General features: G+C 36.0%; 2 protein-coding genes and 1 non-coding gene across 3 annotated transcripts; 2 read left to right on the top strand and 1 right to left on the bottom strand.

Moving 5' to 3' along the window:
• Positions 1-5312: 5312 nt before the first annotated feature.
• On the top strand, positions 5313-7492 carry LOC113341440 (ammonium transporter 3 member 2-like). Its single transcript, XM_026586343.1, has 3 exons — positions 5313-5948; positions 6436-6721; positions 6972-7492. Exons 1-3 carry the CDS (start codon positions 5313-5315, stop codon positions 7490-7492), a joined length of 1443 nt encoding a protein of 480 aa, XP_026442128.1.
• Positions 7493-10315: 2823 nt separating this feature from the next.
• TRNAE-UUC lies at positions 10316-10389 on the bottom strand. The gene has a single exon. It is a non-coding gene; the product is annotated as a tRNA-Glu (tRNA).
• Positions 10390-19026: 8637 nt separating this feature from the next.
• On the top strand, positions 19027-20609 carry LOC113291591 (ornithine decarboxylase-like). The gene has a single exon (XM_026541112.1). The coding sequence runs from the start codon at positions 19126-19128 to the stop codon at positions 20398-20400; it is 1275 nt and encodes a 424-aa protein (XP_026396897.1). The 5' UTR covers positions 19027-19125; the 3' UTR covers positions 20401-20609.
• The last annotated feature ends 463 nt before the right edge of the window (positions 20610-21072 follow it).

Below are 21072 nucleotides of genomic sequence, written 5' to 3'. Positions count from 1 at the left end.
CACTATGCTAGGAGCAAGTAAAAATCATCGTGATACACGAGGATTGGGCTATAAGGGAATAGATGCTCCAAATATTAGCAAAGAGGTAAAATTTGTCAAGGCTAGTGATTCTTCTCAACAAAAGGTTTCCACTGATGGCAAAAGTGAAATACCTTCACCGGCAGTTACGGTTCAAAAGAGCAAAGTATATCAACCTCCAAAACCATCACACATGAATCCGGGTAAGAACGTTCCTTATATTTGTCATTATTGTGGAAACAAAGGTCTCCTGGAAAGGAGATGTCGTTTTCGTATAAGGAATGAAAAACTTCATGATATTCTTGTTTTGGTGTCAAAAGAAGTGATTAAACCGGGATCATATGTTAAGGCTAACACTCTCGACATTACGGGTTGTAAATGTCCAACCTTTAGGCAAAGGAATCAGTGCTGTAATAATCCTAGTTTTGCCTATAAACGTCATACGAAGTATTTTCACAATCGTAATGGTTATCAAAAGGATAACTTCGTAAAGACTAAGACAAGATCCGATGCTCCCAATTGGAGAAAGACTAACTTACAAAAGAATAGTCAATCCAATTCTCTTCCGAGAAATCTTGAAGAGAGTAATGGGAAGAAGGCTCCGGTTGTTCCTAAACGCACTCAGAAGTGGGTACCAAAGAAATCCAATGATGCTTTGAGTGAGAAAAGGAATGATCTTTCAGAAAATTCCATGACTATGGAGAAGGAAGTATCCATGATGTTGGAACTTAACAAGTTTTTTGGAATAATGGAATTGGATGTGAAAGGTTCTAAAAGCGATCTCTTTCATGATAATCCAACGATCACTTTTGGTGAGCAAGACATTGTTCACCCCAACGCAACTTGATTGTGTTGTAAATACATCCTCACCAAGGAATGCCCTGCTATGTATACGGTGAGGGAAGCACGAGAATTGGGGCACACAAATTATGTTCGGTAAGGCTGTAGAAATAGACTGGATTCTTCTAAAAAGGTACGTCTATAAACCTGAGCAAGATTTATGTTTTTATTTTCTTAGAGTACTTATAATTATTCATGTACCTTGCTTATTGTTCATTTCTACCTAACTTGATTTGTGTTTAAGGTTCTTAAAAGTTTAGGCTTGAAAATAGTAGTTCGGGATGTTTGGACTTCATGGTACACCTACCTAGTATGCATAACCTCATTTAAAATAAAAATCCAGGGGTTTAAGTACGCATACCCGTCTGCATAACTGCTCCAGGATACGAAAATTCGTTTGCAAACCCGTATGCATGCTTGACGTCGATATTCGGTAAATTTGTTTTGGCCGTAACTTCTTCGTCCGAACTCGGAATGACCTCATTCTTTTTGCATTCTCTTCCTCTTTGAATTCGCTTCAAAATAGTGATGAGAAATCCTAAATTTGAATGAGTTGAGGTTGGTCTTTGTCCCGTATATTGATTTTGAGTAATTTGCTCTGTTTCGTCGCACTTGTTCTACTTCTGTTGGACTTGGGCACTTGGATTCTTGGAGTAATTCTCTTATAAGCTCATTTGTAGATTTTAAAAGAATTATGTTGGTGAATCACAAAGAAGGAAGTTCAAGAATAGGAAGTAGTACGCATTGTTATGAGATTCTTGAATGTTCACAATCATCTTATGTGAACTATGATGCATGGTCTTTAATGACTTTGTATGTTCTTCTTTGTTAAGAAAATATTTTTATACGCCTTTGGTAACCACTCTTGGTGTAAATCCGTGCGAAAAAGATTGATTCTACCTTCAAAGGGCAAAGATTATTTTTGCAGTATTAATCTTTATTGGTTTTATATATTGCAATTTCTTATGGGATATGTGTGTTTGCATCCGGGAACTATGATTGTCCCATATGTGGTCAAAAGTTATCTCTTTCATATGTCGATATGCAAGTATTGATAAAAGATTGAATGAACTTTTGACAAACAAAAATTGAACCTATTATGTCATTATGCAAATAATTGATGGAAGATAAGATGAATTTTTGTCTACAAAGATTATGTCTATTATATATCATTATGCAAATAGTGAAGAAAATAGAATGAATCTTTGTCTATTCCGCAGTATTGATCTTCCCTGATCCATATTTTTATGTGTATACTGTGCGGCTCCATAAGTCTTCTTGTGTGAGCATTTCCAACTAAACAAATCATAGATTATTTTGTGATTAATTTGGTTGTGTATTCCAATTAAATTAATCATGGGTACTCTTGTGGTTAGTTTAATTGAGAATTTTTTGTGTACAAAATCATTTTGTGGTTTTTGGTATCCAAAGAAATCCTTCTTTTCTTGTAAAAGTAAGGTCGCTCTTGTTGTTCTCTTGGGAATGACATCAAATGGGGGAGAGTTCTTTTGAACTTGCGTTTAATTTCCGTATCTTTGTGGGGAGTGCGGATGTGGAATTATTTAGGGGTTATCTTATATCTTTATAAACTCCTTGATGAATGCATTTAGCCTCGGCTTTATGATTGCATCTAAACAAGTTGATATGTACTTTTCTTTGGTCTTGAAGCGTCTTCGTGGAAATTTTATTAGGATCCCGTTTTCGTACCTTTGCCAATTTTATTGACAAAAAGGGGGAGAATTAATGTGTATTTCACACTACAAATACGTATGGTTTACGTGCTTTACGGGTCATTATTAAGGGGGAGTGGTTTTCATGTTGAGACGAAAGTATTGACTAAGGGGGAGTGATACATATCACCATAGTATTGTTGTCGAAGTTGTGATATGAGAACTTTGATGTTGTGTAATAATACTATGACACTGGATAACAATGATCGAGAACTTTTGTTTTCTCATTGTTATGGCAACGAAACTTCAACAACTATGATGCTGAATTGAACATCTATGGAATCATGGGAGTACTTGGAAAAGACGAAGTTTTCAAGTAACGTTGAAGCACAAAGGAGATCAAGCATGTGGACGAGAAGCTACAAAGTTTTATTTTATTTTGTAATCCATATGTATTGATAGTTTTGTCACTAAAATTGACAAAGGGGGAGATTGTTAGAGCATTGCTCGGTCGAACTCACATGCGTTGCTATCTCAAGCATGTTTGTCAATATTAGTGATCAAAACTATATGTCTTGATTTCTAGTATACTTATGACTAAGTCTCGGTCTAGGATAGTTAGGAATAGTTGAGCTCCAGACTACATGGCGATTATCTTGCAAAGACGAAGAACTACTCAAGGAACCAGTGGAACTTCATCCGACCAAAAGGTATGTGGAGACTTGAACTCATCGTGTCACTCAAAAGTCTATCTACTCTATCTCATACTCTTGAGACAAAAGTCGTATAAGTATGATAGTTTTCATACATATACATTTGCTATTTCGAGCCGAGTTTACTCGCCTATGTTTCTCTCGAAATACGTGTTGGTAAGCTTTTGCTTTAACCATCTTCATCTTTACCCGTGACGAAAGTCATGATGACGTTTTAATCTTGTAAATAGCTTTGATGAAGATAGTCGATTCTTCATGTCTAACGACTGTTATAACATTATAGAAGAATGTTTCAATGATTGAAATGTAGAGTTGAGAATATGTAACCACCTATGGATGTAAGCATATAGTGTGTTCCCACATTAGTGTATAAATCCATGTGCCGGAAACCAAGTGCGTGCACTTTCAATATTGGTGGTTGTTATATCCGAGCATTTTCACATATGCACGCACTTGAGCCATCCTATTATGTTTAATTTTAGTGTTTTACTTTTTAGTGTTTTACCGTTATCAATGATTCAAGTTAAATTTCTACCGGAGTGTTAATCTAATTGAACCTGATTGAGCCATCCTATTGTGAAGTAGCTTGTAGTCCAGTACCGAACATTAAAGCAAGCTACGAGAGACATTTGTGTCGACAACACCACCACTCTTGCACTATCTAGATTAACCATCGTATTGTAAACACACACGAGCACTGTTATTTGTTAGTGATGAAAGTAGTATGTAATGCAGTAGCTAGGCGTCAATATACTAAGGACTTACAATTGTAAACTTAATTGACACCAGTTTTTATATTATTTTGTTGGAGTACAACATGGATCGTTCTTACGTACTCATTGTCATGCATATGAATATGATTTTATCATCAATGATCAACCTTAATGATGAATCGACATTAATGAATGTGAAACTAGCTTAAATTGCCACTAAATTGCTTTAGATTACATAGGTGATCATCGTGATATTACATATATATATATAGTACATCTTATTTCGATTAAATGACTGGATTCAAGATAGTGCATAGCATTTTGTATCACCGAATCCCATACCTTAAACTCTATCAATGATGCCGACGAAGTACATGGCTATAAAACAAGTATTAAATGCATTATCATGCTTCTCTGTTGGCACAAATACAACAAGTATTAATTTCACTTTAGTTTTGTCTTTTCATTTCGTTCTGTTGCAATTGAAATTGCTGCTTGTAAATTTGTAATTAATCTTTGTATCATTACTCAGTTTTTTTTTTTTTTATGAAATCAAATTAATATTTTTGTTTACCTGAAATCACAAAATGTTACAATTTGGTTGAAATTGTTCAATTTTCTCAACATAGGGACATGTATTGGTTTGGCTTATCTTGAGCATGTTTGGCTTATGTTGAGGATTCTGAAATTTGCATTAGAGGGATTCAAAATGAGAAGGGTATAGTTTCATTAGCGGTCTCAAATCTCAATACACGAACGGCGATGAGCGCATAACAGGGACCAGTCAAATAATGCATATGAACGGGAATGATCGAGATAAGGTGTTACAAGAGAGAAGAAAAGCGAGGCAAAGGAAAGGGTTCATTGCTGTACTGCCACAAAAAGGTATGCGTACTGTCTTACTGAGGTCTTGGTGATGGGTCCTAACTCAACTAAAATTTGTTGTCACCTTAATACTTTCGATTATAGAGTTAGAAAAACATTTTATATCAACAAGAAACATGTACCTGACAAAAACAGGATCACAACAAGTGGTAATCCCATCTGTATTATCGTTGTATTCAATGTATGCTTATTGTGACATTTTGAAAATGACACATTGTTATAATTTACTGTTAAGGAGGACGAAGATGATGACTTGATTCAGAATTATGTAGATTCCATATGATTCAACAAAGTTCCATAAACTTACAACAAGAATCTATAGCTTCCGACAGTTGATGATTCCAATAATTCCTTCCTCATCTACATCTTCAACATTCTCTATAAATTCTAGCATTCACGTAAGATTCCAAAGATTCTTCCTCTTCTTTTTAGATTCAATATTGTTGATTCAATATTTGCATATTTCTTTTTAGATGGAGAATTTGTTACTAGAATATGATGAATATGATTATCCACCTCATTTACCTAGCGGACTTTTGCCAACTGATGCAAGTCCTGAATGGTTAACTAAAGCTGATAATGCGTGGGTTTTAATAGCGGCAGCATTAGTTGGTTTACAAAGTGTACCAGGTCTCATAATTCTTTATGGGAGTATGGTCAAGAAAAAATGGGCTGTTAATTCAGCTTTCATGGCTTTATATGCATTCGCTACTGTGCTTTTATGTTGGGTCTTGTGGGCACATCAAATGTCTTTTGGTTCTAAACTTACTCCTTTGTGTGGCAAACCTGCTTTTGCTCTTTCAGAATCATATCTTCTTGGTCCAGGACCAGGTGATCATCACATACCAATAGCTACTTATGTCTTCTACGAGTTTGCATTTGCAGCCATTACTGTAATTCTAATTGCAGGGTCCTTGCTGGGGAGAATGAATTTCTATGCTTGGATGTTGTTTGTTCCTCTTTGGCTTACATTTTCTTACTCCGTTGGTGCGTATAGTATCTGGAGTGGCAATGGGTTTCTTCAAAAATATGGAGAGATTATTGATTTCTCTGGAGGTTATGTCATTCATCTATCATCTGGTGTTGCTGGTTTTACTGCTGCTTATTGGGTAAAGTTCACAAATCCCTTTACTGATAGATTTCTCTAACTATCATTGGTACACCAAAAACAAGGGTCATTATTCATTAGCTTATATGCCCGACCCAGAAAACAACATGTGCCATCAAGCATAGAGTACTGGATTCAATTCCTGCTGCAGCAGCGTTTGCTTACCTCCATTAAAACTTCACCCACCTCTCCAGAAAAAGGAATAGTTAGACGAAACAAGGTCAGCCAGGATTTAACTTGTCCAAGTTGGCTATTCTAATATGCTAATCCTCAACTGCTGCAATTTCCTTAGTGTTAGTCATTTTTGTAATTCTAGTCCTATCTAGCATAACATTTAAAATATAGAATCAGACCAACTTATCGGGGCCAAATGTTAGCATGGCACAGTTAACAGGTCAAGGGTGAAGTCTGACCTTGCTATGTCACCGGCTAATAATGTTATCTTAAGGTTGTTAGTGCACAACTGATCATGCGCTGGTTGACCGCAGGTAGGACCAAGGATACCACATGACAGGCAACATTTTCCACCAAACAATATTATTCACATGTTGGGAGGTGCAGGGTTGCTGTGGTTAGGGTGGAGTGGGTTCAATGGAGGTTCACCATTGTCAGCTAACATGCTCTCAGCTTTAGCCATCCTCAATACCCATTTTTGTACTGCTATCAGCCTCTTGGTGTGGATGGGCTTGGATATGTATTACTATAAAAAGAGTTCAGTATCAGGCGCTGTTCAAGGCATGATAACTGGTCTTGTCTGCATCACTCCTGGTGCTGGTCAGTTTTATTTCCTTCCCATGTCTTTCTTGGGTTTGCAAAAGATCAAACCAAATTGAAAACCAGAACCAATGGGAATTGATAAAATCTATTAGGTTTAGCAACTTCGATGCACAATCTGTAATAGGATCAACACTAAACCTTGATTAGTTGTCATGCAAACTACCAATAGTATAGATGCACTGCTTATTTTATAGAGCTGGTGAAGTGTATCCTGCAGAAAACTGCTAATACATTGTTTTATATACAGGGTTGGTGGAACCATGGGCGGCATTGGTCATGGGTGTATTGGCAGGTTTTGTACCATGGTACACTATGATGGTTCACAAAAGATCCACTCTCTACCAACTAGTCGATGACCCGTTAGCCGTTTTTCACACCCACTCAGTTGCAGGTTTACTAGGAGGCATACTCTCTGGCATCTTTGCGAAACCAAGTTACTTAAGAATGTACTATGGAGCAGAAAAACTCCATAGACCAGGGCTAGTTTATAGTGTAGCACAGGGACAACTCAGGGACGGTTTAATACAAATGGGCTACCAATTACTCGGAGCAGGCTTCATTTTTGTATGGAATGTAGTCATGACAAGTTTGATTTGTATATTCATAAGTAGATTTGTTAACCTTAGAATGAGCGATGATGCTCTTAAGGTTGGTGACGATGCTGCCCATGGCGAAGAAGCTTATGCTTTGTGGGGTGATGGTGAATTGGGTCCTCCTATGCGCCTTCATATGACTCCAAGACTTCCTTCGTTTTGTCGCCGATCTTGAAGCAATACTAGTTTTAAAAACTAGATGCAGCCTATACATATCTATATAGTATTGATAACATTGTGCCTTCAAAATGAATTACATGGACACAAAATGCGCATTCTGTACAAGAGCAATCAAGTTCAGTTGTATGTGATGCAGTTTCATATATCTTTCTATAATTGAAAATAAAGAAAATATGATTGGAGTGATCAATCTGAACAATTACTCTAAAGTCTAAATCTCTTTATTCGTTCTTTCTGCGAATAGATACCGCGATCTTAATCTTGTCTTACATTTTTCGGACAAAATCTCACTTTTCTCTTTTTTGCTTAATTTGACACTTTTTCTTTGTGGTTTATGGAAACCTACAAAAGTCTCAAACATATGTCCCCACTTGTTCTTCTTTGGTTTGCATATTGAGGTGGAGAAATCACTCTTCCACAGTTCCACTGTTTGGTTTGCGTTTGAACTGTCATTGACGAGAAAATATAAGACCATGTTCGTTTGCATCTGAATTGCGATCTGAATCTGAGTCAATCCCTGACTCGTCGCGAGTCAGATGTCAGATAGTTTGTTTTCAATTTTGAGTCAGATCTGATTCAGACCTAATCCCTGATTCGAATCCGATTGAATCTGGTAACAAAATATCTCTGATTCAAGGTATCAAACCACTGACTTACAATTTTTTGAGTCAGTTGAGGCAGATCTGACTCAAACAAACATATTGAGTCACATCTGGCTCGAATCAGGTGATTTCAGTCAGATCCAGACGACTCGAATCCAAATGACTCAAATGAGTCAGGAATAAACAAACAAGGTGTAAGTCGTGGAAATCTGGTGAGCAATTACCAATACCATATATGACGCACCTGAAAAAGTTTCAAGTGTACTCCAAATGATAATTTTCTACTAGTCAAATTTGGTATGCCATGTGCAATGGGTCTACCAAAATGACCAGTTAGGAGGTCAAAAAAAAAAGCTGCTTGATTCTTCGAGCATGTGCACTTTTAGGCCTAGCGACGGCCGGTCTAGCAAAAAAAATAATAGAATAGATGACCAGTATATGGGAATTCTTTGAATGTGTTGAAAATTTGAAACTACCCAGAACCTAGTTTCAGAAATGAGATTCGTTAAAGTCCGGCCAATTCCTTGTTTCACAAAAGATATTGTAATCCAATGGCTGTAGCATATCAGTGACCCGAGTTGGAAATTCACCAGCACAAAAATCTTTACCGATCAACATAGATGAGGGATAGGATTGATTGACAAAAGATGGGTAGTTTCAGTGAAAGTCCAGGCCATGTTCTAGAAAAAATGAAAGCATAGTAAAAAGGAAGTGTTTTTGATGCTAAGAGCGACTGCAATGGTACGACTAAACTCAAAGATCAAAGACCAAAAAAAAAGACTAAATATGAGTTTAATCTGTACTGTGACGTTATGGGGAGAAGACCAAATTTGGTCGCGCGTAAAATTAATCACCGCACGAAAACGGGCGTAAATTTGGTGTACGCTTGAATGGGGCGTAAAATTGGTTTACGCCCGAAATTTGAATGGGGCGGATGGTTTGGTGTCCGCCTGATTAGTAAGTGAACGGGCGGATGGTTGGGTGTCCGCCTGATGAATTTCATTTTGAATGGGGCGGATGGTTTGGCGTCCGCCTGACGAAATGTGAACGGACGGATGATTGGGTGTCCGCCTGATGAATTTCATTTTGAATGGGGCGGATGGTTTGGTTCCCGCCTGATGAGTAAGTGAACGGGCGGATGGTTGGGTGTCCGTCCAGCAACAAACGTACTTTAAATTTACGCCCGACTATATTAGGATTTGGGATTTGGTCGCGACCATATTTGGTCTGGAATTTGATCTTTGGTCCAAATTTGATCTTTACTCCGTCCCCCTGTGTTACGATCTCATCCCATAAATTTGGTTATACTCGCCCACTGTGGATGCTCTAACTTCATAGTTAGGTCGAGAATTTACTAAACATGGTAAAGCGGAATACTAGAATTCCATGTGGCAAAAAGATCTGCTCAAGGGAAAGTTGGTTAAAAACTCAAAATTGAGGCCATACAAAATATAAAGATCAAGGAGAGAGATTTGTATGTTATCTCAAATGGAATAAAAGGAGATGGCTCAAACAGGGTGGTGGTGGTGGGTAGATGATATCTTCAATATTAGCCTTTTGTCCTAAAATCTCTTCACTAGCAGCTACAACACGGTCCCTCAGGGTCTGTTCATTTCTGTTGTTTTCTGTTTTTGGCGGCATCTTTTGTTTGGGATTATGCCCTAGTTGGATGTTGCCTTTCTACATTTATTAGGTGTACTTATTTCTAGATCTTCATTGGGATATTGTTTCCAACAAAAGAAGAGAAAAGTTTGCAAGCAAGTTGGCCTAAAAGCAAAACGGACTGTACATAGAAGATCAACTGCATTTGAAGGTATACATGATGGAACTGAGGAGAAAAGAGAAGATCCCAAATTTGACCAAAAATCAACTGCATTTAATCAAAACTTTGTTTATTCTTGGAAAAAAGAAGATTAGATAACTTGGAATATACACATCAGAACCAAATTAACCATCAATATCAAATTACTACTACTATTCATTTAGGATCTTGTTTTTTACTATGCAAACAACCTACCGAAATACTTAATCGCGTCCTCTGGATAGCTGATGATGATGTGATGGCGTAAATGAAACGCTTTTACGAATCAAAGATTATGCAAACGGGTCCAAATTAGTGTAGTTTTGGCTTTTGGGGTTCATGTTCTGAGAGAAAAATTAATATGCCAAATGCACATTAGGTCATCTGTAAGTTTTGCAAAAAAAAAAATAGGTAATTCCATTGCCGGGATTTGAACCCGGGTCGCCTGGGTGAAAGCCAGGTATCCTAACCGGGATGGACTACAATGGATTTGTATGTAAGTTTTGGTGCTTATTGATATTTTAACACGTTAACTTTCATCTTTAGTCTCGCATCAGTAGTGACGATCTTTTGCCATGTGATATTGTAAGGTCTGTTTTAAAATCTTGTTTTTGAGAAAGAACCAGAGAACGTAGGGGATGCTTTTGAATTTGGTGATGTTTGGCATACTAATATTTTATTCATATATCAATAATTCTAGAGCTCTCATATTATGTGACTCATACACGTGTGTAATTTTTTTTCCAAAAGGAAGAAGGTAAAATATTTTGTGTGCTTCCGACTCCTCGACTAACCATGATGCTTTTACATGAAAAAATAGTTTGTTTTTTTATGTAAAAGATGAATATTATAAATTAAATAATACTCCCTCCATTTCTGGAAAAGTGTTACTTTCACTTTTTCAATTTGGCCTATTTTTACACTCGAGTACTTGTTGTTAAGTTTGTTGACATGTGTTGAAGATGTTGTATCCTGTATGTCTTTGCCGTTGAATCGTTGTGTTATGTTTCATGTTGATATAATGAACCTGCAATTGAGGAAGTTTGTCTAATAGAGATTTCACCTTCATGATAGTTGATGTTGAAAATATCCGCTAGTTGCTTGCAGTATGTAGCTATTAACAGAAGATTATTAATATAGCATATTGCTTGTTATTAACAAAGTTATAGCTTTTTCTTGAAGAGCCGAGGCAGCTTGGTTAGATCCTGACTCAATGTGCATACACGATTCTTGTTCTACCGAGTATGAAAGCATATCCTATTGAGGGTTATCCTTCTTTAGAAGAATAATCAATAAATATAATCCAATCTATTTAAAATTAGCCCAATAAAGTTTGATCAAATTCGAGAAGTGAGGTTTGAAAATCTAAGGTTGAGAAATGGATGGGTTGTTATTGAGGAATTTTCTAATTTTCCCTATCAATATGCATGGATTGGAATTAGTTTTTTCAAAAGTCAATGAGCATCTGTGTATCCAGATGAACCACAGTATAGTTACTATTTTGGTTGTGAAAGGCACACACTCAGAAGAAGATATTCAATTAGCTACCCACTCACTGATGAAGATATTTGGAAAATCCGCATTAAAGATTCTAAGGAGAAAGAAACCAAATTACCCTGGCAAATGAGCATTTTCTAAGGAGATGATTCTAAGATTTTAAAGTTTGAGAGTTATACATTAGACAACCTGGAGAAACTGTCAACACATGCGAGGCAAGTTGGCTTGAAGTTTGAGTGTCTTTTGCACTAACTGGGAATTTCCAATCTTTTTCCATGAAAGATTGATGTTTCTGTTGGGAGATCTGTTTAATAGGAAATCATTAAAAAATTTCACCGAGAAGGAACCAGAAGAATGATGTTTTCATCTAATTATATATGAGACATTGATTTACAGTGATGGGTATGATTTTTTCTTTTATTTCAGGAGTAAACAAATCATCAAGTTTGAAATAGTCCTTATTACCTTCGAGGGATATTATTCTCCTTGACCAAAATAGGGAACGGTTTTTCTTATCTGTTGCTTTGGGGATGAACGTTGAGTTGGTGATCAATTCGTTTTTCTCAAATTTGTGTAGAGGCTAAGGCTTCATCGATCTGCCATATATAAATTGTCCTTAATAAGGGAAAGACTATTCTAGATACTTGTCCAGGTTATACTTTCTCGAAGAACCGAAAGGATATGAGTTCAGAAAGTACTTTGCTTTCAAAAGTTGGGGCCAAAGTTAGTTAGGTTCCGAAATTAGACGGCCTGCCAGTTTGGTTAAAAGAGCAATATTGAATTAGTGTGTGTTTTTGGTACCAAGACCCTCCAGAGATTTGTTTGCATATGCTTGGCCATGCTTTTAAATATCCCTTTTGCATTTTGATTTATCTTTATTCCTGTTATAAAAAAAACTAATATATATATATATATATATATATATATATATATATATATATATTATTCCACCAAGAATATCTCTGTATATGGTCTAGCTAATCTAACATGGATTTCAGAATATCCAGGCATTTCATTTAGTACGCAGGCTAAACTTGTAAGATGGATTAGATAAGTATTGTGCTTCCAATTTGAGACTTGGAAAGAGAAGTTTTGATTTTCAACCTTGCAAAGTGGAATAAAATTTCTGAAGGAGAAGTTCAAAATTTTCCTTGCGGTTTCTGTTGAAAACAAAGAATATACCAAGATATATATCATTCTGTTGGATTTGGATAAACCCGGTTGGAAGCCGCCCGAGCTAGGAGCTCCCCAAGTGTTCATATTTGAAAGTTTATTCCAATTTGCCTCCTAGAAGGGATCTCGACAAGGGATAGATTTTTTGACTCCGAGATGCAGCACTCTATTTATCAAAAATAGTAATCATATTATGAGAATTGGGACGAGTTTATATGATAAAAGTGGTTTGTTAGGAGGGAGTTAATTTGGTCCTTATCTAAAAGCCAAAGACCCGAAGGTTGGCTGAGTGAGTGTATCTCATAAAAGTGGTTTATTAGGAGGGAGTTAATTTTTTTTTTTATAGGATGCCGAGGCATGGAAATATGGCACACATTTTGGTCATATTCCTCGAATAATTTATCACGGAATAATTGATGATAATAACTGTTTCTGATTTTATACTATTTTCTTAATCCAAATGTAGACTCTTAAGATAATGTAATTGGGATGGGAAACTCCCTGACTCATGCAGATATTCAATTTTATTGTTCAAGGTCTTAATCTATTTATGAATATTTCTAATTACCTTGTAGTTCCAGTGAGAGAGATCGGAAGATAGAAGCTGCAATTTTGAGGTGAGGGAGTTACTGGAATTAATATTCCGAGATGTGGATAGAACGACTGATCAAGATGGATGGGTAAGCCAAGATCTGAGACATCTGAATGGTTTTTGTAGCTCTTTTTTTTTTTTTCAAGGTTTGAATATAGTAATAACAAAATATGGTTCGACCCTATTCTAGAAAGATGATGTATCTTTGTATCCGAAAATTATTGAATCCATGGTACTCAATTAATGTCTCGTCAATTCTTTCACATGTGTTCGCATCTCCTTTTCTATAGATGAACCAAGTGAAAGGAACATCCTTGTATCCCGTATCTTGCAGATCTAATGGATCAAGAACCTGTAAGATGAATGATTTTCTAAATAGAATTTGATTTATTTCCGCCTTGTTTCTCCGCAGGATCCAAAATAAAGTTTAAGTCCCTAATTAATAACCATGGGATTGTGATTTGTTGCCCCATTAAGATATATGCGAAGATTATGCCACCTTGTCATCAAGGTCTATAGTACCATATACACATGTTAACATTAATTGTAAACCATTATGGTTCACAGTAAAATGACACACATTAAGTTGAGAATATAGTAATGTAATATGAATATAATTTTTCCAAACAGTCCTTTCCTCTACCCACTGACATCGTTATGAACCAAACAACTTTTTAAAGATAAGCTCCGTGCAAGAGTATAGAGCTTTAGTTTCGGAAAGAAAAACTAAATCTGTTTGTAAGAAAAGTACAGATGGTCTTAATGGTCTCTGGTATTAAGGGGCCTGTTTATGGACGTTCCAAGATAGAATTTTCATTTCAATAAATATTGAGCAGAAAGATTTAAGAAGTTACAGCTATACAAATGAATATGCAGAGACAGTACTGAAATAAGATTAAATTCGGAAACAGAGAAATATGTAAACAACAAATGAGATATTACTGGGTAAAAAAAGAGTTAAGAGTAACTTAATATGATAATGATTCCAGTCAAAGGAGAATCAAGATCAATATAGATAGAAAGAAAATGTAAAATAACTTTAAATGAAAGGAAAAAACTTTTTTGCAACAATATAAAGAGAATGTATGGGAATTGATGGAATAATATTAAATGCACAATCAAGGAATCACACAATAACAAAAGTAAAAGAAGAAAGTGTTAGGTGACAGAAACTAATACGCCCATGAGTCGTTGTATACAAAAAGAACATGTCTACCATCTCTAGGTAACCCTTCTTTCTGTACATTCTTTAAGTGATAGGGCGGAATGTGAGAATTAATAGGTTTATTGATAACCTTCATTTTTCCCATTGCAGCTCGCAGTTCTTGTTTAACCCGAACCCCTGTCTCTTGACCATTACCTTCTTCTTCAACACTTTCACATTGTCCATCATCTTTATCATCATTCTTCCCATCATCATTGTTATCACCATCATCATTACCTCCTCTAGCAGGTGGAGTTCCTTGATCGTCACCATCTTTATCTCTTGTAGCAGCCGAAGTTCCTTGATCACCATCATCATTACCTCCTCTACCAGATAGAAATGATTGGTCTTCATCTGGAGTTTTATCTGAATCACTTGGTTCAGGTGGTGGATGAGAATCATCCCTTTCACGGATCCTAAATGTTCCCGGATCCAAAAATTCCCCTCGATGTATGGCAGTCAAGAGTTCTTCGCCTACGCGAGGAGTCTTGAAGGAGGAGTAGTATGTTTCATTTCTTGCTTGACCTTTTGCAGCCTGAAAAAGAATAATGAAAATACATTTCAATTAGTCGTCAGGGTCAACATTTGAACAAGGAAACAACTAAGTAACTAATATGCTTAGTCGTCAGGGACGACAACAAATATTGATTGACAACCAAAAGGTAGTCGTCACCTTAGGAAAAAAACACAATAAAGACTAATAACAATCTCAATACTGAAAAACTACGTTTGGGGAGTTATTAATCGACATGGTCGATAATTCCACATAACGACTAATACTTAGTCGTCAAATCAGTATTCAAATAATATGCCGACTAGTAACAAATTGGAACACAAGAAAACAAGCTTTTCACAGCATTAGTCGGCAGGTTAGGATTTTCAAATACTGACAACTATAATACAACATCACTAGTCGTCAAGGTGTTAGGTTGAATATCATGACGACCATGTAAATGTCACTTTCAGAGATGAAAAGTCGTCAAGATCTTCAATTCTATGAAGACAACGACTATTACTAAATATGAAAAGTCGGCATGGTCGTCAAACAGAAACCCTGACGACTACATAACTGCAATTTCAGAGTTCCGAATTTTCTGACCGAATTTGACATGCAAACAACAAATTGAAGTACTGGAATGAGTTTATGCAATCACTTACGTTCTCAATCTCGTCATTTCTTCGGTTTCAGCAGTTTCAGGGATTCCTTTTTCATCAACTGTTTTTTTTCTTCCTTTTGTATTGAGTAGATTTTCCAATTCCTAGATCTTCTATAAGTTTGTTTCACACGCGGCTTCATGTTTGAATATTAACCGACGATGAGTTTTCGAATCGACGATTACGACGAATTAATCAACGAGTTTTCAAAGGTTATCCATGAAGCTGGGGGACCAGTAGGTCGTATGTTAGAGGAGAAGATGAAATGAAAATGAAATGAGGAGATGAATTAGTTTAAGTTTAATTATAATAGATAAGGTAATTTTGTTACTTCACCCATTTTGGCACCCCTTATCCCTTCATCTGAATCCATTTAAAATTCGATACACCCCAATTAATATCCTGGCTAGTTTAGGGCCTAATGTGTTTATTTGGGGCCTATAAATTTCCTCACCCACTTAGACTAAGGGGATAAGGGGTGTCTAAATTAGGTAAAAATACTAAATAACCCTATAAAGAAACCTTAATAATTTTAAAATAAATACAACATCATAATCATTTCTATTAACAAATACAAAAATCTTTAATCAAAACCTATTTTTTTCAAAATTTCCATCAAAATCAAAAACTAAAACCTAATCACAAACAACAATTGAATACTCATTTTTTTTTTTTTGGGTTTTGAAAGATTTTCGTGGACAAACAATTCAAGTGATTGAGTTAATCCATTTAATTTGTTCCTTTTAAGAGAAACTCAACAATGCTTTAACTCTAAATTTCTGGAATTTACTCATCAAATTTTCTTAAAATAAACCAGAATCGGTTTATGTGTGCACAAGATTAGTCTGACTGTAGTTGATGTTACAAGCAATCGGTTAAATCGATTTTGGGTTGATGTTCTCCGTGTCTGATGAACATCAACCACAATTTGTTTATGCTAATGCATATATCAACCGATTCATTAGCAATGTTTGAATTTTGGTACAAACCATGAAATTTTTATCTTTATATTGTAGAGCGTGAATATACAAATTGAACGCAAAAAGAATGAGGTCATTCCGACATCAGACGAAGAAGTTATGAGCAAAACAGTTGAAGAAATGTCCAGATTTACCATCGGTTTATATGGGAATTAACATGAACCGATTCTAACAGAAAAAAATCACATAAAAACTCTCGAATTTTACAATCGGTTTATGTTTAAAGTCTTCTAAGAATCGGTTTATGAGAGCATGAACATAGCTCGATTATGGGTTGATTTTCTTCAAAAAAAAAAATAAAAAAAAATAATGTTTTGATGATGAAGTAACATTAATTGATTTCCGGGTTAACATGATTAAACAATTACCTAATTAACACTAATTAGTCAGGGATAAATTAGCCATTATGTAAAATAGTTTGATAAGGGGTTTTTCATTTTACTTCTGGATGACCCTTTTTTTCTTGTAAGCATAGGTCCCAAATAATCCTTATAGGCTCCAAACTAGTCAGGATTAATATGGTATACCTAATCCGGCAAGTTTTTTATCCTGGCTAAATTGGGGCCTATCCAATTTAATTGGGGCCCATGACTACAGGACAAAAAAGGTTATTAAGAGATGAAATTACTAATTTACCCTCTATCAAATACTAATACTACCAGTTTATCCTCATTAAATCCTAATAACAAAACTAAAAATTAAAAACTAAAATCAAAATCATATAACTAAAAACTAAAAACTTATATCAAAATCAAATTCAAATTCAAATTCATTTTCATCTCCATCTCCACTTTTAACTGATTATTCTTCTCTTCTTCTCCCCCAAAATGGCACGAATCAAGTACTTTTCTAGTAAACCCGATCCCCTAAATTAGGTTATAGCAACATGCAATCACTCAAAATTCGATTTTTTTTAAATCATTTTTTTTTTGGTTTACCAGAATCGGTTTACGTTAGTGTACTTGTGAACCGATTACATATAGAAACAGTTTATGTTCATGCCCACAAAGACCGGTTATCTTGGATGTGTTTTCTGTTTCGAGAAAATTGAACCAGAATCGGCCTACGTTAGTGCCTGCATAGCCCGATTCTTATATGGAAGAGATACCCGTTTTTTCTGTATGTTTTTTTTGTTAGAATCGGATTATATGTATGTCCATATAATACGATTGTACAACCTTTGATTCCTTAACCGCTATGCCCAGAATCGGATTATTTAAGAGTCCACATAAACCGATTGTTATTCATGTTCTCCAAAATCGGTAGATATGGTACACCTACATAAACCGATTCTGGGTTGATGTGATGAACATCAAGCACAATCGGTTTGTGCTAATGTACACATCAATCGATTCATTAACCATTTTTGCACAAACCTTAAAATTTTTATCTTTATATTATAGAGCATAAAAATATGAATTGAACGCAAAAAGAATGAGATCATTCCGACATCGTACGAACAAGTTATGAGCAAGACAGTTTCATGAAATGCCCAGATTTACAATCGTTTTATGTGGGCATTAACATAAACCGATTATGGCGGAAAAAAGTCACAGAAAAACTTTTAAATTTTACAATAGGTTTATGTTCTGAGCCTTATAAACTGATTCTTAGAATCGGTCTTAGAGGGCATGAACATAAACCGATTTTGGTTTGATTTTTTTCATCTTTTGATGATGAATCAAGGTTAGTTTATTTCTAGTTTAATTTGACTAAACATCAATTAATCATCCAATTAACATTAATTAATCAGGAATAAATTAACCATTATGTAAAATAGTTGGATAAAGGGTTACCATTTTTATTTTTTAATGATTCTTTTTTGTCATACAGTCATATGCGCTAATTAAATGGATAGACCCTAATTTAACCAGGTTTTCTATATGTCATGCTATACGGAAGTTTTTTCTTCTTCGTAACAGGAAAAACGACAAGATAAAAATAAAGCATTTTCAACACCTAATAATATTCCATACATACAGGAATAATGCACTGGTATCTCCACTCTCCTCCAGTTCTTCCGGGAGAGAAGTACTATTAAAAAAAAGTATATATATATATATATTCAAGAAGACCAATACGAATTGCATTGGTAGGTAGATGCCGGGAACATCTTCCTTTCTGTGTTCCTCACCGCACTTACGCGTCTCCTACGCGCTCATACAAAGCCAATTTTCAACTAAATTTTCTCACCATCCTTGTGAGCTAATATTACAAAGAATATCAGAAGATTCGAAACACCTTAGTAATCGTCTAATCTCACGTTTCTCAAATCTGCGTCGGACCTAATTTTCGGTTTCAACCTCCTAAAAAAAATGAAAACAAATCGAGATTTTTAGATCATATCCTTTCCACCCCAACGAAATTCACCACACTCAAGAAAAGTACTATAAACCCTTTTTTCCTTTTTGTTTCTTTTGATTCCAAAAGGGTAATCCCGGGACCATAATACACCTTCTCTATTTACTGTACCAATCTTGAATGATATTTTTTCTATTCTTTCTATAAATACTTCACACGCCAACACAAAAACCTCTCAAGGCAATAAGAATAGGTCTTATCTAAGATTTTTTTTCTTGCCTTCCTCCTTCACCTCCCTCTGTTTCTTCCTTTTCTAGATTTCCATGGCTTCTCAGCAGGTTAGAGTCATGGGAACAAACCCAAAGAGTCATCAAGAGATATTGGGAGCACCAGGAGTGAAAGGAAAAAGGGTTATGAATAATTCATCAACAGACGGAGTTACTGATTTCATTCATTCAATCATTTCAACCACAAAACAAGAGGTAAAAGATCCTTTCTATGTTTTAGACTTGGGAAAAATCGTCACTCTTATGGATAAATGGAATCATAGTCTTCCGTCTGTCAAACCCTTTTATGCTGTCAAATGTAATCCTGAACCAGCTTTACTTGGTACCCTTGCTCTGTTAGGAGCAAACTTCGATTGCGCTAGTAAAGGCGAAATCGAAACTGTTCTTGCTCTGGGTGTTTCGCCGGATCGTATTGTTTATGCGAACCCTTGCAAGAGTGAGTCTCATATCAAGTATGCGGCTACTGTTGGTGTCAATCTTACTACATTTGATTCTATCGATGAAGTCGAAAAGATGAGGAAATTTCACCCTAAATGTGGGTTGCTGATGCGTATTAAGGCACCGGAGGATGAAGGTGCTCGGTGCCCGTTAGGTGATAAATATGGTGCTCTGCCGGAAGAGTTTGTTCCGCTGCTGGAAGCTGCTAATGCTGCGAATTTAGTTGTTCACGGGGTTTCTTTTCATGTTGGTAGTGGTGCGACACATTCGAGGGCGTATCGCGCTGCAATTGCTGAAGCTAAAGCGATTTTCATTACTGCGGAGAAGCTTGGTATGGCTAAAATGCATATACTTAATATCGGTGGCGGGTTTACACTTGGTTCGCAGTTTGATGATGCTGCAATTACTATTAAAAATGCTCTTGAAACTTATTTTCCTGATGATCAAGAATTGAAGCTCATTTCGGAGCCAGGCCGGTTCTTTGCCGAGACAGCATTCACATTAGTCACGGACATAATCGGAAAACGTGTTCGTGGAGAGTTAAGGGAGTATTACATCAGTGACGGCATATATGGTTCTATGAATTGTTTGCTATACGATCACGCCACTGTCACGGCGAAACCATTAGCTTATACATCAAACCCGGATGATCCTAATTGCGCAGGATTGAAGACGTATACTTCTACCGTGTTTGGGCCAACTTGCGATGGACTTGATACTCTTCTAACAAATTATCAGTTGCCTGATCTGAAGGTGAATGACTGGCTTGTTTGGCCAGACATGGGGGCTTATACTGCGTCAGCTGGTTCTAGTTTTAATGGTTTCAATACTTCAGCAATTCCTACATACCTTGCTTATTCAATTCCCAACTAACAACAATATCATAAAAGATCTTCTTTCATTTCTCTCTATTGCTAAGACTTCCTGTGATAGTCTTAGATTTTGGTTCTGTCTATTATTATGTTTATGTAAAAGGGGTTAAAAGTGGATCCAGCTCATTTAGTGGACTAAAAATGTATTGCTTCTGAATCATCATCATAGTGATTATAATGAGAATACAATCCTAATTTACAGTGACTTTTGAATAGGAGAATCTGTATAGATTTCGTATTTTTCGCTCCAGGATTAATTCAATTTCGGCAACTCAAACCCACTAGCCCCACCAATGCGGAGAAGAAAGTTCACTGGACCAAGTTAGTATCTCCAATTAATACACACTTTGATCTTAATCACTCTTTGAAATTGAATTACAGATTGAATTAGGCGAAATTAAGAAATGTATGATGAAAATGTCATTTCGAAATAAGCGTACGAAACCGAATCTCTTAGGCAATAAAGTTGGGTCTATACTGCATTTACTCTGTTTCTTAACTATTTTCACGAGACTCTTAAATAGCAATCATGTTAAAGGGGCGGCATGTTTCATTGGAGGGGCGGCAAGGATGATAGCAACGTCCCTCTTATTAGTTAGGGATGTCTTATAGGGGGTGTAAATTGACCAGATTACCCTACTCTTATTTTTAACTTAATGGAATCAAAAAAATC

This window comes from Papaver somniferum, chromosome 1, assembly GCF_003573695.1.
Source record: "Papaver somniferum cultivar HN1 chromosome 1, ASM357369v1, whole genome shotgun sequence".
In the NCBI taxonomy this organism is placed as follows: Eukaryota; Viridiplantae; Streptophyta; class Magnoliopsida; order Ranunculales; family Papaveraceae; genus Papaver; species Papaver somniferum.
This window is presented reverse-complemented; position numbering and strand designations above follow the sequence as displayed.